Source organism: Colletotrichum spaethianum (assembly GCF_022836535.1).
Source record: "Colletotrichum spaethianum MAFF 239500 DNA, contig17, whole genome shotgun sequence".
NCBI lineage: Eukaryota > Fungi > Ascomycota > Sordariomycetes > Glomerellales > Glomerellaceae > Colletotrichum > Colletotrichum spaethianum.
The window spans coordinates 89,667-104,158 of NW_026054787.1; the positions used below are offsets into that span (position 1 = coordinate 89,667).

At 55.4% G+C, this 14,492-nt stretch overlaps 5 protein-coding genes across 5 annotated transcripts; 4 read left to right on the top strand and 1 right to left on the bottom strand.

Moving 5' to 3' along the window:
• Positions 1 to 1,074: 1,074 nt before the first annotated feature.
• On the top strand, positions 1,075 to 2,670 carry ColSpa_06831 (maltose permease MAL61; the record flags this gene model as incomplete). Its single annotated transcript, XM_049273043.1, has 1 exon — positions 1,075 to 2,670. One exon carries the CDS (start codon positions 1,075 to 1,077, stop codon positions 2,668 to 2,670), a length of 1,596 nt encoding a protein of 531 aa, XP_049129000.1.
• Positions 2,671 to 3,239: 569 nt separating this feature from the next.
• ColSpa_06832 (GPI ethanolamine phosphate transferase 3) lies at positions 3,240 to 6,440 on the top strand (the record flags this gene model as incomplete). Its single annotated transcript, XM_049273044.1, has 1 exon — positions 3,240 to 6,440. The coding sequence occupies one exon, from the start codon at positions 3,240 to 3,242 to the stop codon at positions 6,438 to 6,440; it is 3,201 nt and encodes a 1,066-aa protein (XP_049129001.1).
• Positions 6,441 to 7,834: 1,394 nt separating this feature from the next.
• On the top strand, positions 7,835 to 9,640 carry ColSpa_06833 (putative galactinol--sucrose galactosyltransferase 2; the record flags this gene model as incomplete). Its single annotated transcript, XM_049273045.1, has 4 exons — positions 7,835 to 8,023; positions 8,085 to 8,159; positions 8,236 to 9,285; positions 9,341 to 9,640. 4 exons carry the CDS (start codon positions 7,835 to 7,837, stop codon positions 9,638 to 9,640), a joined length of 1,614 nt encoding a protein of 537 aa, XP_049129002.1.
• A 2,230-nt stretch (positions 9,641 to 11,870) lies between these two features.
• On the top strand, positions 11,871 to 12,973 carry ColSpa_06834 (uncharacterized protein; the record flags this gene model as incomplete). Its single annotated transcript, XM_049273046.1, has 2 exons — positions 11,871 to 12,326; positions 12,695 to 12,973. The coding sequence occupies 2 exons, from the start codon at positions 11,871 to 11,873 to the stop codon at positions 12,971 to 12,973; spliced, it is 735 nt and encodes a 244-aa protein (XP_049129003.1).
• An 835-nt stretch (positions 12,974 to 13,808) lies between these two features.
• On the bottom strand, positions 13,809 to 14,453 carry ColSpa_06835 (uncharacterized protein; the record flags this gene model as incomplete). The annotated part of the gene is made up of 1 exon (XM_049273047.1): positions 13,809 to 14,453. One exon carries the CDS (start codon positions 14,451 to 14,453, stop codon positions 13,809 to 13,811), a length of 645 nt encoding a protein of 214 aa, XP_049129004.1.
• Between the last annotated feature and the right edge of the window lie 39 nt (positions 14,454 to 14,492).

Sequence of the window (14,492 nt, forward strand, 5' to 3'; positions counted from 1 at the left end):
AGTCATCTGGTGTACTCGGATATGACATGAGTAGGATCTGCCTTCTACCGGATAGCAAAATTTGTGCAATCCTATGTAGATCAGCCCTCTGAACTAAACAGAAGTAAAAGTTGAGCCTGTTCGTACTTGGATTTGCAGTGGTCTTGTATAGTTCCAAGAACGCAAAACCTTGTACCAACTAGGCGTTTATCAACCACGATCGAGGACACCAACGGCTTCGGATCTGGCTCTAGCAGTACAATAGCCCGGCACCCGTTTTTCGTAAAGCACATCCTGGGCATCTAGGGCTATCAATGCAGGCCATCCAGGTTATGACTTGTTGCATGTGGCATCCAGTGATTCTCGCGCCACCTAGCCCGAGCCGGCCATGTCAACCTCATTTCTACTTCGGAGTTTGATGTATGGACCGAAGACAAACTTATGATCTTGCTTGCCTGCAAAGTTCATTGTTGATGAGCTACCTAGACGCTAGCGGCCCGGGCACTGCGATGACTTCATGTTGACTGAACACGTGCGCATCATCTCGTGCCATTTTGTACCTGACCTTGCCAGAGTCATGTTCTTGTATTGTGAAGAACAATGCAAGACCCTTGATGGCAGAGGAGTTGAGTTGTAAGCTACCTAGGAACGCCTTTCCACAAGCCGGGAGCGAGGGGCCAACAGCCCGTATTGTTCAGGTGGAGCCAGATCTCCAGCTACCTACTTCCTTTCAAGCTGTCAGTACTTCCCCCCTTCCAGCCAGCAACTGAAGGTTGGGTTACCTTAACCAAAGTCCGCCCTTTCTCAGTCGATCCGCTCCAGGACCACCCAAAGACGCCCCTTCCCAACCTTGCTGGTTTCGAGCTGGTAAGCTTTGCGAATTCGACGGCAGTGGCCCTTGGAAGCCATAGCTTCGTGTCGTATGTTGCGCCCATCCATCCCGCTTTTCGCCAGTCTTTCGGCAAAAAGGCATGTTCTTCCCGCTGTTGTGAACTTTTGTCAATGTTGTTTTATCCCGTTTGGTTTTTACTGAGCCGACGACCGGCTCTATACTTGTATCACCATTCCTAACCCACTCATCAACAGTCCACCAGTATGTCTTCTTCGCAAGAGAAAGAGATTCCTGACACCATCGCCTCTGACCCAGAGGCCAGGGCTGCCAGGGACTACGAGGAGCAACACTCTTACCTGCAGACCGTCAGCAAGTTTCGTCCTGCGATCAAGTGGTCCATCCTCTTCGCTCTAACCATCGTCGGGGAGGGTTACGACTTGGCCCTCATGGGCAACTTCTTTTCCCTGTCCCAATTCCAGAATCTCTTCGGCCATTCCTCAGGACGCGGCGCCGCCAAGGAAATCCCTGCTCTTTGGCAGTCCATGATTCTCACCAGCAGCCAGGTTGGACAGGTCTCCGCCATGTATTTCGCCGGCCTGTCCATGGATAAATTCGGCTACCGCAAAACCATGATGTTGTCCCTCGGCACCGTCATGGTATTCCTCTTTGTCAACTTCTTCGCGACGGCAGCACTAGCCACGGGAGGCTACAACGCAGGTCTAGGTATGATTGTTGGCGGTAGCTTTCTCTTGGGCATGCCGTGGGGGTCTTTCCAAGCCTGCGTACTCGCCTACGCATCAGACATCTCCCCCCTAAAACTCCGCCCGGCCCTCACGACATTCGTCTCCATGTGTTGGATCTTCGGCCAGCTCTTCTCGACAGCAGCGATCAAGGGCGTGACGACCATCAAAGACAACGACACCTTGGCTTATCGCTTACCCGTCGCTATCCAGTGGGTATGGCCTCTCCCCATACTGATTTGCGTCTTTCTCGCCCCAGAATCGCCTTGGTGGCTCATGCGACAATCCCGATCCGATCTCGCGCGCAGCTCACTCGCCAGACTAAACAAAGACCCAGCGTACCCTGTTAACGGCCAGGTCAAGGTCCTCGAGCTCACGAACGAGCAAGAGAAGAACGACAAGAATGATTCCGAGATCACGTATCTCGAGTGCTTCCGCGGCACCAACCTTCGCCGTACCATGATAGTTGTGACAACCAACCTAACACAGCAACTGTGCGGGTCGGCGCTCATGTTCTACTCGGCCAAGTTGTACCAAAAGGCCGGCATGAGCAGCTCCAAGTCGTACGACTTCACGCTGATCCAGTACGCCATCGGCATCGTTTGCATCGTCACTTCGTGGCCTTTGATGAAGTACATCGGGCGCAGGACGATCTGGCTCTGGGGTCTTGGGGGCGCAGTAATCCTTATGGCCGGCGTTGGTGTTCTGGGTTTCTTCAACGACGCACACGTAGCCGTTCCGTGGGTTATTGCGGTCATGCTCGTTGTCTTCACCGGTGTTTACAACCTCTCGATTGGACCGCTCGCATACGCCATCAACCCAGAGATCCCTTCGACGCGCCAAAAGGCCAAGACGCTCGTCATCGGCCGTGTAGCGTACCTCATCGCCGGCCAGTTCAACATGTGGCTACTGCCGAGGATGCTGGAGGATACTCCCAATGGGTGGGGTCTTGGACCTCGCACGGCGATGGTATACTCTGGTGTCAATGCCGTCTTCTGGGTTTGGGCGTACCTTTGCCTGCCAGAGGTCCGGGGCAGGCCGCAGGCTGCCATGGATGAGCTGTTCAAGAGGAAGATTTCTGCGCGCAAATTTTCCCAGGCAGAGATTGAAACTTCGTGATCCAGACCCTCTGGCTTAAATCAGACATCAATGCAGTGCCGCTTGGATTGAGAAGCCTCGCTGTAGAGTTTTAAAAACGCATTGTTATCTGGAGTACGAAATACATAATCATGAACCAAGCGTTCAAAATGTGCCGTTATTTATCTATGATTGCTTGAAGACGCAGCAACGAACCTCGGTACTCGCCCAACGTCCCTAATGACATATAGGCTCCATTTCAAGCCCTGTCAGTGGCCCAGCGGCTGCCGACCGTAAAGGTGCAAGATCCCTGGCCCCTGACTTGCATCCTTTTGCCCCACCAAAGCTGGCTCTGGCCCGCGCTGGTACCGCTGCTGCCGGAGCTGGCACTTCTAAATTTGAGCTCCTTTCGTCGTCAGTTTCAACCACATCATCTCTCCTACACGCTGCGATCTGCAAAGCAGCAACAACGAACGATACCACACCGAAACAGGGGCTTGACAGCTTCCTATAGTCCAATGGCCATCGAGTGCCAACCTTGATCTTTCGCCCTTTTTTCTTTTCTTTTTCTTTTCCCACCACTCACACAGCCCAGCCAGGCCAAGCCCACAATGCCACAACAGAAAGCCTCTCGAGCGAAGGCTCCGCCGCCAGCAGCTGACTACAAGGCCATTGCCGAGCAGTTCGCTAAGGCGAAGCGTCAAAAAGAAATCGAAGAGGCCAATAGATCGCCCGAGGAGATACAGGCCGAGAAGGAGAGGGCTGTGCTGCTCGAGAAGCAGCGCGAGGTCTTCGAGTCCCGGCGCAAGGACGCGTACGAGCGCAGGTGGTGGTGGACCGTCGGGTTCTGGGCCTGGATACTGTGCCTGCACGTCGTCGGCATTGCTTTCTTTACCAGCGGGTTCCTTCTGACGCGTTTGGTTCTGGACGAGAAGTCCAACTGCACGGCGCCGCCGATTGAGCTCTCGTCGAGCTGGAAGGGTCAGGGCACGGTCGAAGGAGGCTGCTGGCATCCCAAGTCCTTCGACAAGGCGGTGGTTATCATTGTCGACGCCTTGCGATACGATTTCACGGTCCCCGTCGACGACCAGGCCCCCTACCACAATGCGCTTCCCTTCTTGCACGAGACCGCCGTCAAGTCCCCGGAGCACGCCTTCTTGCGCCCCTTTATCGCGGACCCGCCGACGACTACGCTCCAGCGTTTGAAGGGTCTAACCACGGGTACACTGCCAACGTTCATCGACGCTGGTAGCAATTTTGCTGGTACTGCCATCGAGGAGGATAACTTGCTTATGCAACTAAAGGACGCCGGAAAGCGCATTGCTCACCTCGGCGACGATACTTGGTGGTCTGTCTTCCCCGGCTACTTCGAGGCCAACGTGAGCCGTGCGTACGATAGTTTCAATGTTTGGGATCTGCACACGGTGGATAATGGTGTCATCGACCACATCTTCCCTTTACTCAAGCAGGAGCAGAAGGGCAAGTGGGACGTTCTCATTGGTCATCTGCTTGGCGTTGATCATGCCGGACACCGATATGGACCGGACCACGCGGCAATGAGAGAGAAGCTTCAACAAATGGATAGTTTTATCCGCGATCTCGTTGCACAAATCGACGACGACACTCTTTTGGTCGTCATGGGAGATCATGGCATGGATGCAAAGGGCGATCACGGCGGAGAGAGCGATGACGAGGTTGAGGCGGCTCTGTGGATGTATTCCAAACGCCCGTTCTTCGGTCGGACGAAGCCCGAGTTTAAGGAGCCCCCTACGATGGCCAAGATCAGGCCAGTCAATCAGATCGATCTCGTCCCGACTCTGGCACTGCTGCTAGGCCTTCCCATTCCTTACAATAATCTGGGAGGCCCCATTGAGGAGGCTTTCGCTGGCAAGAAGGGTAAAGCCTGGGACAACCTCGCATCTGTGTCTCGTATGACTGCCGCTGGCATTCAGCGATACCAAGACTCGTACTTTGCTGCTCGTGGTATTGACCAGTCCAAGAGCGCCACCGCTGGCCATGTGTCGCATCTCTGGAGGAAGGCCGAACGCTCGTGGCAGTGGAAGTCATGGCAGGACTCCTACGGCTTCTTCAATATGTTCCAGGAGGAGACGCTGCGCATCTGCAAGGACTTGTGGGCTCGCTTTGACGTGCCCAAGATGGTGACGGGCATTGTGGTCATGGCTGTTGGTGTCGTCACGTTGCTTGTGTATGCCTCCCGCGATGCGGATGAGGACTTTGCCGTTCTCGACGACCTCGAGCTCGACCTGGCGGAGAAGAAGTTGGAGCTCCAGGGTGTCCAGGCTGACGCTGCCACTTCGTATAAGACCCTCCACAAAAAGGTTTTCCTTACTGCCATTCTCGGCGCAGTTCCCGGAGCAGCACTCGGTGCCGGATACTCCATCTTCACCGGGCCTGAGGATCTCGTTTACGCTGTCGCCGGCGCCGCTGTAACCAGCGCGGTTGGTGTACTGGTTTCGCTGTACGGCTTCGGTAAGACTTTCCGGAACCTTCTGCCCAACACCGTCTGGGGTTGGCTTGCTGTCACCTTCACGCTTAGCCAGTCACTCGGTTTCGCTTCCAATTCCTACACCATCTGGGAGGACTCGATTCTCCTGTTCTTCATCACAACCTTTGGCGTGGCCAACATCTTTGCCGCATTCTCCGTGCCAACAATGAGGGAGCGCACCCTTGCGATCTACCACTCGGTTCTCTTTGTCGTTCTTGGCAGAATGGCATCATTCTCGAAGCTCTGCCGTGAAGAGCAGATGCCCTACTGCACATCTACCTACTACGCTTCGGCCACTTCTTCGACCTCTGCCACGTGGCAGTTGGTCATTCCATTCGCCGTCGCCCTTATTCTGCCATCCATCATCAAGTCCTTCCTCTTGCCCACACGCTCCTGGGAGGGACTTGCCCCGGCGTGGATTGAGTATGTCTACCGCATCGGTCTACTGATGTCGGCCACCTACTGGGTCCTCGATGCTGCAGACAATGGAGAGTGGTTCCCAAGCCTGCCGGATAAGACCCTCAAGACTGCTGGAGTTTATCTGGCCCAAGTCATTCTTGCCTTAGTTTTCGTCGCCGGAACCACTGCGTTCGTCTGGGCGCCGCCGTTGGTATCTATCCTGACGACGCCGACCAAGTCTGGAACCACTCAGATTACGGTTCTGGGCTACGGCAACACGAATGGAGCCAGATACATGCTTCTGCCCATGAACATTGTGGGAGCTTGTATTCTCCTCTCCAAGCCTATGGGAGGCGGTGCGCTGGCCCTCATGTTCTGGCAGGTCATGTCGCTCGTGGAGATCCTCGACCTCAACTCCCTCACGAACGAGGCCATTGGTCCCATCATGCTTGGTGTCATTGGCAACTTTGGCTACTTCAAGACGGGCCACCAGGCTGTCCTCAGCAGCATCCAATGGGACAGCGCCTTCATCCCGCTCTTCTCAATCCGGTACCCCTGGAGCCCCATCGTCGTGGCTCTCAACACCTTTGGCGGCCAGATCGTCGCGGTTGCGGCCGTCCCGCTCATCGTGCTCTGGAAGGTCGGTCCTAAGAGAAAGGGAATACTTGAGAGTGTCAGCAGAGCACTGGGCATTTTCGTCGCCTACTTTGCTGTTGAGTCGCTTGCGACCATGGCTTGGGCCGGGTGGCTGAGGAGACACCTCATGCTGTACAGGGTGTTCTGCCCTCGCTTCATGATGGCGGCGGCCCTGCTCCTGATTGTGGACCTGGTCGGCCTCGTTATTACACTTATTGGTGTAAGATCCAACACGATGGCCGTAAGTGAGGTCTTTGGTTGGGTTGAATAAAACAAATCCTGCCAAGGGGAAAGGGGAATTGAATACCACTGTACTATTACGGTTGCATAAGACTAGGTTTCTTGGGTTGACACGTCCAGGAAGGAGTTGTACAAGGATAGCTCACGAACAAAGAATGAAGTCTGCATTGGCGTCTTACACTACTTCCTTGCTTAGTATCCGATCTCCTATGCCTCGGTACCCTGCAGTGGAATCCCAGCGGGCGGGACAATAGGTGGCTAGTCGGGTATGATGCGCCTTGTCAAAGAAATTTGAATCACAAGGAGGCATGGAGCCAACAGAGCCCTTGTGGGTGGCAAACTTTGTAAGTGTTCCTGGCCTCGAAATATTACTCAATTGCAGTTGCTCGTTATTCTATCTGGAGTTGAATGTTTCCTTTGCCAGAGCTGGGAGCTTGGCCAAGAGCTTGGGGTTCTCTACGACCCTGATTATATAAGCCATCCCAGCGATACCTTGGCGGATAGCCCGATACCTTGACCGAAGTGGCTTCCAGCGTGGCGATGGAGGTATTCTCGAAGCTCCCAAAGTACATGGATCTGTGCACGCCAGAACCCCACCTTGGTCGGTAATCAGCTCGCAGGCCTACCTGCAGCAGGAGAAACGTCGTGGGCCGGAGAGCACAGGGCACGTCGTGATCTGGCAGCAACAATTGTGTGTTATTTTTTTTCTTCTGCCCTTCCGATTCACGTCGTTGGATGCGCCTGGCCCAGCAGCACCAGAGTCCCAAAGTGTCCTCCCTCACGAACATCAACCGCAAACGAAAAAATAAAAAAAATCGACCTCCACTTGCTCTCCTCTTCGCAACGCTCCGCTCTCTCTCCCACCCGCCGCCCGCCGCCCCGACGACAGATTTGAACAGACACAAAAACCCACACACCCTGAGCTGGTTTTATCCCAGGTCCGAACTGTGCACATTCATTTTTCTTCCCTCGCCCATCCCTCTCACTTGGCTCCGCACATTGCTCTCGTCACGCGTCTCCATCTCCAGCTCCAGCCCGCCTCCTCGCATCATCGTCGAAACCCTTTTTCCGGCGTCCTGGTTTCCCCGTTATCACACCTTTTCGAGTCAGTTCTAAGCATTTCCTTTTGAGCCACCGCATCACCGAGGTATCTACAATCCCGCCCGCCCTCCTCTTCCTCCCACGAGCTTCTGTTCTCGGAATCCCCATCCTCGTCCCCCATTGGCGCATAACGCCCATCTGACATTCCATCAACAGAAGGGTCCCTTATTGTCGACCGTCCGTTTGCGAAACATCTCCAAGCAAGCGAACAGCCCCGCAGAAACCTCGAGCTTCGCCTCTTTGCGCCTTCATCACCTCCTTCCACCCGCCCTCCCACCTTCCTCGGCCCGATTGCGCCCTACACCAGATTCCTCATAAGCAATCATGGCAACCAACGGTAACTACACAAACCTGGACCAGTTCAAGGACGCTGTCGAGCCAACATCATCAGGTCCCACCGCTACCAACGATGCCACGTCGGCCGGTAACAACAACCTCAGCAAGGATGAGGTTGGCTGGTACTTCGTCGAGCAATACTACACAACCCTGAGCAAGAACCCGGATAAGCTTCACGTACGCCCGAAACCCGTCCCCGTCCGATGTGGATTGTGCCGTGCTAACACGTAGCTCGCAGCTCTTCTATGGAAAGCGCTCCCAGTTCGTTTATGGCATGGAGGCAGAGGTTGCGAACGTTTCTGTTGGCAGACAAGTACGTTTTCTGTTGCTTTTTTTGTTTTTTTGTTCACCACCTATTGACTGCGTGCTAACCGCTATTCTTTTTCCAGGCTATTCAAGAGAGAATCAAGAGCCTTGATTTCGAGAACAGCAAGGTCCGCATCACGAATGTTGACTCCCAGGCCTCCTTCGACAACATCGTCATCCAGGTCATTGGTGAGAGCTCCATCAAGTCCGCCGAGCCGAAGAAGTTCGTCCAGACCTTTGTTCTTGCGCCCCAACCCTCCGGCTACTTCGTCGTCAACGACATCCTGAGATACATCAACGACGAGGATGAGGATGAGCCCGTCGCCGAGCCAGAGGCTGCCCCCGAGGAGCAGGCCGCTCCTGAGGAGGTTGCCGAGGCCCCTGCTCAGCAGGAGGCCGAGCAGCCTGCGGTAGAGGAGACCGATGTGGAGGCTACCGGTCCCGCCGTTGACGCCGACGAGGTCGAGAAGAAGTTGGAGGAGGTCAGCACGGCTCCTGAGGATCCCGCTGCTAACAGCGAGGTCGAGACCGCCGCTCCTGAGCCCACCAAGGCCCCCGAGGCCAAGGTCGAGGAGTCGGCAGCTGACCCCGATGCTACTGCTAAGGCGATTGCCGAAGAGGACGTCAAGGAGCCCGAGAAGCCTACTGACCCCACTCCCACCCCTGTCGCTGCTACCAAGGCTCCCGCCGCCGAACCCGAGAAGCCTTCGCCCGCTCCCGCTCCCGTCCCCATGAAGCCCATGTCTTGGGCCAGCCGTGCTGCTGCCGCCGTCGGACCCAAGCCTGTCGTCCCTCTGCCCAAGACCGCTACTCCTCCCGCTCCCGCCCAGGCCAAGGTTCCCGCACCCGCTGCTGCCTCTCCTCAAGCCGCTGCCCCCGCTGCTGCCACCGCCGCCGCCAAGGAGCCCGAGGCGCAGGCTGCGAAGGAGGCCTCTCCCTCCGCTGAGTGGCAGTCTGTTGGCGCCGACTCGAAGCGCCAGAACCGTCCCCAATCTATCTCGCAAGCGCCTGCCGAGAACTACGGCACGCTGGGATATGTCAAGTACGTGACCGACAAGGTCAAGGCGGAGGATCTTAAGGCTGCCTTGGCCGCCCATGGCGAGCTCACCTACTTCGACATCAACCGCCAGAAGGTAATTACTAAACCATGTGGTCAAGTCTGAGCAGTTGTAACTAACGATATCCTAGAACTGCGCCTTTGTCGAGTTCGCTACCGTTGCCGGCTACCAGGCTGCTGCCGCCGCCAACCCCCACACCGTCAATGGCGAGAACATCATTGTTGAGCCCCGCCGCCCTAAGGCCACCGCCTACGGCGGCAGCAACTACTCTACCCCCCGTGGCAACGCCACCGGTGGCGGCCGTGGCCGCGGTGGATTTGAGGGAAACCGCTCCGGCAGCCAGGGCAACGCCCGCGGTAACTTCACCGGTGGCCAGACCCGTGGTCGCGGCAGTGTCCGTGGCCGCGGTGCCTCCCAGGCCGCGGCTTAAAGTTGCGGGTTTCTCCAGGCGTCGTTCTAAAGCCCCATAAGTGTCTCCGGCCTTTCTCGGTAGCAATAATGAGGGCTTCTGACTGGCGTTGTCGATCAACCGCATACTTCGACTCGCTCATCTACCCTCTTGGTGTCTGAAGGGTACTTTCTATACCCTTCCCTTAGACATCATGCACCACGACCGCAATCGAATCAAACCTTCGATCATCGGTCCTCGAAACTACAAGTACTCTCACGACCATCGGACGATACCGACGAGGACGGAAGAGAAAAGTTATATTCTGTTTCTTTTCTTTTTTTGCTAGGAGTTGGCAGGGCAAGGGCGTGGAATTCACACACCGTTTCCTGTACTTTTCCCCTCAACCTACTTTTTCATTTCTCTTGTCTTTTTTTTTTTTTTTTGGTATGCGCCTGCGTTATTCAAGCATTTGCATCCGTGCAGACGGTCAGGTCCTACACTTCTGCGGACGACTGCAGCGTAACGTTTGAGCTAGCTCTTTCCTTCTTCACTGCCATGATATAACTGATGGTGAAGAATTGGAGATATGTCTATCTGTACATTTGGCGAAGTTGGGCGGAGGCGGAACGGGAGAAATTGGGAGGAAAATGGGAAAGCATGAACAACAAAAGTTTTGGCGTCCCGATGCTTTGCCGAGAAGATATTTTTGTCTTCGGAGGGAACGGAACGGAAATGAATGGGAACGGGGAGCCAGGCATTGGGTGACGATGCTGTACCATATCAAGACCGACACACACAACCACCACACAGAGGATCCGTAACCGGTTCTTTTTAATGAGAAACAGACGACAATTACTAATAGCTGCGGTGAGCTGTCTGAAGATGTTGCTCGGTGATGCCACAATTTCTGGGTAATGCTTTTGTGTCTGACGTGTGACAAGTGTTTGAATACTAGGCATTCGACGTCGTGACGTTCCTCCAAGGCCAATCATGAATGCCTGTACGCATTCGTTCAAACTCACAGTGTTCTGCTTGCCTCGTCTCTGCTTTTGTTGGTGCTCCCCTTTTTACATCTGGCTTCATGATCTATATGCATATCTCATCTGACCTTATGGCAGCACAAGAGGCCGACGAGGTGGATATTTAACAGTTCCATCTCGGTGTCGTTGATTGTGAGTGTGAGGTTTGGAACATGTCATGCCCTTCTCTTGCCGCCAGCAGACCTTGAGTTGAGCATCTTTCGTCCTGGCGAGCCAGGCGACGGCCGTACCGAGCTGATTGTGCGCGTGCTTCGTGTCCCGGGCCTTTGGTCGGATGTGGATGTGGTCAGCTGGGACTTCACATTCCGGCTTTGACGGCTGGGGACGCGGCATGTGAATGCCTCAAGGGCCACCCCGTTGTGGTGAATGTATTAGCAATGTTGAAAGAGGATAGGGGAAGAAGCCAATGATGAAGTATTGTGATGGTATGTATGTACGGACTTTTGCTAGGAAGCATCCGAAGAACTACAGGAATACAGGAACTGGCTTACAAACATTAGTCAGTGGTCAGTGGGAACTCCATATTGAATCCAGCCGCACCGTGTGGTTACTCAACGGTGGCAGGCGCATAGTCTGGATGCAAACGCCGTAGATGAGACACGACGGTTTTGTCCCAGTGGCTATTATACGTTTTATTTGCAAAAGAAACCCATGAATTCCTATCCTGATCTAGAAACGGCAGAGGTTCAGGCCAACAACGTGTTGAGCACTGTCAGACGTCGAGATTGTTTGTATCATTGATCACTGCGGTGCGCCAAGCGCGGCGTCGGAACGGACTGAACAGCCCTGATTTGAAAGGAATGGAATTTTCATAATGACCTTGGGCACTCCAAGTACAGTGGAATGGGTGCGTTTTGGTATATTACGTTACGACATGGCAACTTGATTTGGAGGTTGACAGAACGAGAATCAAAGGAAGTTCGCTATGCAGCGCGAACAGGTCATCACCCCCTGTCCAGGGACACCCGCCAGCCGATTAGCGTTGTTTCTTGGCGGTTCATCCCACCGCCAAGGCAAGACAGCACGTGAACCTCCGTCATATTCGCGCAACGCTTCCTGCTCCCCCACCACCGCCGAAAACGCGTCTCATGTAGGGCCCTCAGCATCTACAACTCCGTCGCATTTCGCATCTCGAAGTCGCAAACCCACATAGCACCGTACAACGTCCTCCCACCTCACCCCGCACCACAACGACGACGACCGGCCACGCGCCACACGGATCGCCCAGAATGTCCGCCCCAGATCAAGACAATCGACAACCTCCCTCCCAGACCGAACCGCATCAAACCATACAAACACAGGCGCAAGACCACGCCGTCCAACCCCCGCCGACGGAACCCGAGCCGCAGACCGCCGCGGCGCCGACGATAACAACAACGACAACGACAACGACACAAGCAACAGCGACAGCGCAATCATCACAACACCAAGAACAGCAAGGAGAAGAAGTAGAAGAACAACAGCCGCCAGCCTCCCCTCCCCTCCCGCAAAAACACACCCCAGTGACACCCGGCCCGCGCGCGACCCGCTTCACGCAGCTCTACGACATCGCCCTCCAGCGCACCCTCCAAAAGGTCAGCTACGACAACTTCGCGTCGTGCTTCCCGACCATCGCCGCCCATGCGCCCAACACCCTGCGCAACGTCCAGAAGCAGATGGTCGACTACCTCGAGGAGCGGTGTAATGTGCGTCTCCGTCCCCCCCGTCCCCCTTCATCCCCGTTTGGCATTGGCTCCGTAGGGGTTTCCCTCCCCCGCCCTCGGCGACAAGTACAGTTTGCAAATCGGTTTGGCTGACCACGATGGACCACATGCAGAAAGACTTCCAATCGATCCTAGTAGACCGCGACGTCATCCGGAAACTAAACGACTTTGAAAACCTCGTCAGCGACGCGGAGCGCAGGAGACAAGAAAGCGGCGACTCGGCGGAAGAACCAATTCCGTACGCGGACTCCCCCCCCCCCCCCCCCCCCCCCCCCCCTCTCACCCCTCTCTCCCCCGTTACGCACCATCTCTCTTGCAAGCTAACGTCCAACTTCCCTCCCCCAAAACAGACCGCACCTCCTGCCCCCGACGAGGTCCTCGCAGCCCACCTCGCGCCGCGCCTCGCCTCGCAGCAGTCCCACCTCAACGCCCGCCTTCAAAACACCCAGGCCTCCAACGAGTCCCTCTTCGCCGCCGTCCGGTCCCAGCGCGCCGAGATCGACTCCCTCCTCGCCCAGCTCGAGAGCCACGTCGCCGACATTGACGGCGCCAACGCCATGCTGGTCGACGTCGCGCCCGAGCTGGCCGCCGAGGCGCGCGCTTCCGAGGCCCAGATGTCCGGGATGTGATGGACAGCAGAGAAGAGGAGAGTTTCGATCCAAAGCGGAAGCGGGAGACTGATGAAGAAAATAAAGAAGAAGAAGAAGAAGAAAGGCTTTTCGTAGCCTTGTTTATGTAGTGCACGAGATACCACTTTGATGTTACTAGGGTCTGTATCCCTATCTGAAACTTTTGTCGGTCGATGTAGATGAATCAATGGCATACCCAGGTTCACGGGAATTGGGGGCGTTCTTTTGGGGGCGAACGAATACAGGTCGAATGTACTGCGCAGCTTGGCATGTTGGGCTGCCTGACCATGGTACGCCATACGGTTGATTAGTGCCAGACAATGCTGACAGTGATTAATGAATTTGTTTATATTTAGGTCAGCCTAGCCACTCTTTGGCGACAGCCCAGGAGGGTTCGAGCCTCCCATCATCAACATACATGCTTGCTGCCAGGGCTTCCGTACTGCCAACGCTGAACATCTTATGCAACACAGCGACCAAAAAGGTAAACAAAGAAGTGACGGCAAGAGATTTCTCGCTGCCCTCAACAACGCCGCCCAATGATGATATGCACGGCTGGTAATGCTCTCGCTCTCGCACGCCATGAAGAACAAAGGAGATGGGACTAAATAAGAAACATGAAGGGAAAATAGAGAAACAGCCATCCAAAAATGCATATGCCGCGCCGTCCCACCCGATTTTGTTTTGGCCGCCGTACCTCCCTGCCGCCTGTGGGTATGGTAGATCCGTGTCGTTCGAATCTTGCGATTCTTCCTCGTGACAATGCGAAAAAGGCTCTCGTTGTAGAGAGCACGGGGTATGTATATGTGCAGTAGAAGTGAGGGACAGTCAACCCTTAAATCCTTCTGTTTTCCGTGTGAATGACTTGCCAAGGGCCAAAGAAGTCGATCTCGCCGTAGGTCGGCGGCAGGACCCGGACCATGCGGCCCGTTGCCCAGTCCACAAACCATTGCTTCCCCTTGCTGATGATGTAGTTTGACTTCCGCGGGCTCTTGAACAAGAGAACCGAGTAACAAAGCTTGGCATACAGCAAGTCATGGGCGGCAGTCCATTGGTGCTCGGGAGCCCATTTGCCGGTGTCAGGGTCGATGGCCTCGTTTGGATACGATGTCGTCGATAGGCGGCTGCTGATTTGCTCATTGCGGGCAGGCCCAGGGCCGTAGATAGACTCAGTCTCCAGGACAGCAGTTTCGCCCTCGCCAATAGGTGTGTCGTCGATGACGGGCTCGTCTAGAACGGCCTCCATCACCAACGAGGATGGAAAGGGATTTGAGCTCTCGGCAGAAGCCACGCGGCGTAGCTCCGGACTGAGGGGGCGCGGTGTCGGCGCGGGATAGTCATTCGTCTGAGCTGGCGTCTCGCCCCGGAACCAGCGGATACGTTGAATGCGGGGGATACTCTGATCGCGGGGGTAATCACGGTCGTCGATCGGGGCGGCGACATCGATGGCGGCGAAGAGCGCTTCCAACCACTTGACCATGGTGCTCAGCTCTATACATGAGAGGAGGAACTGGTCCGT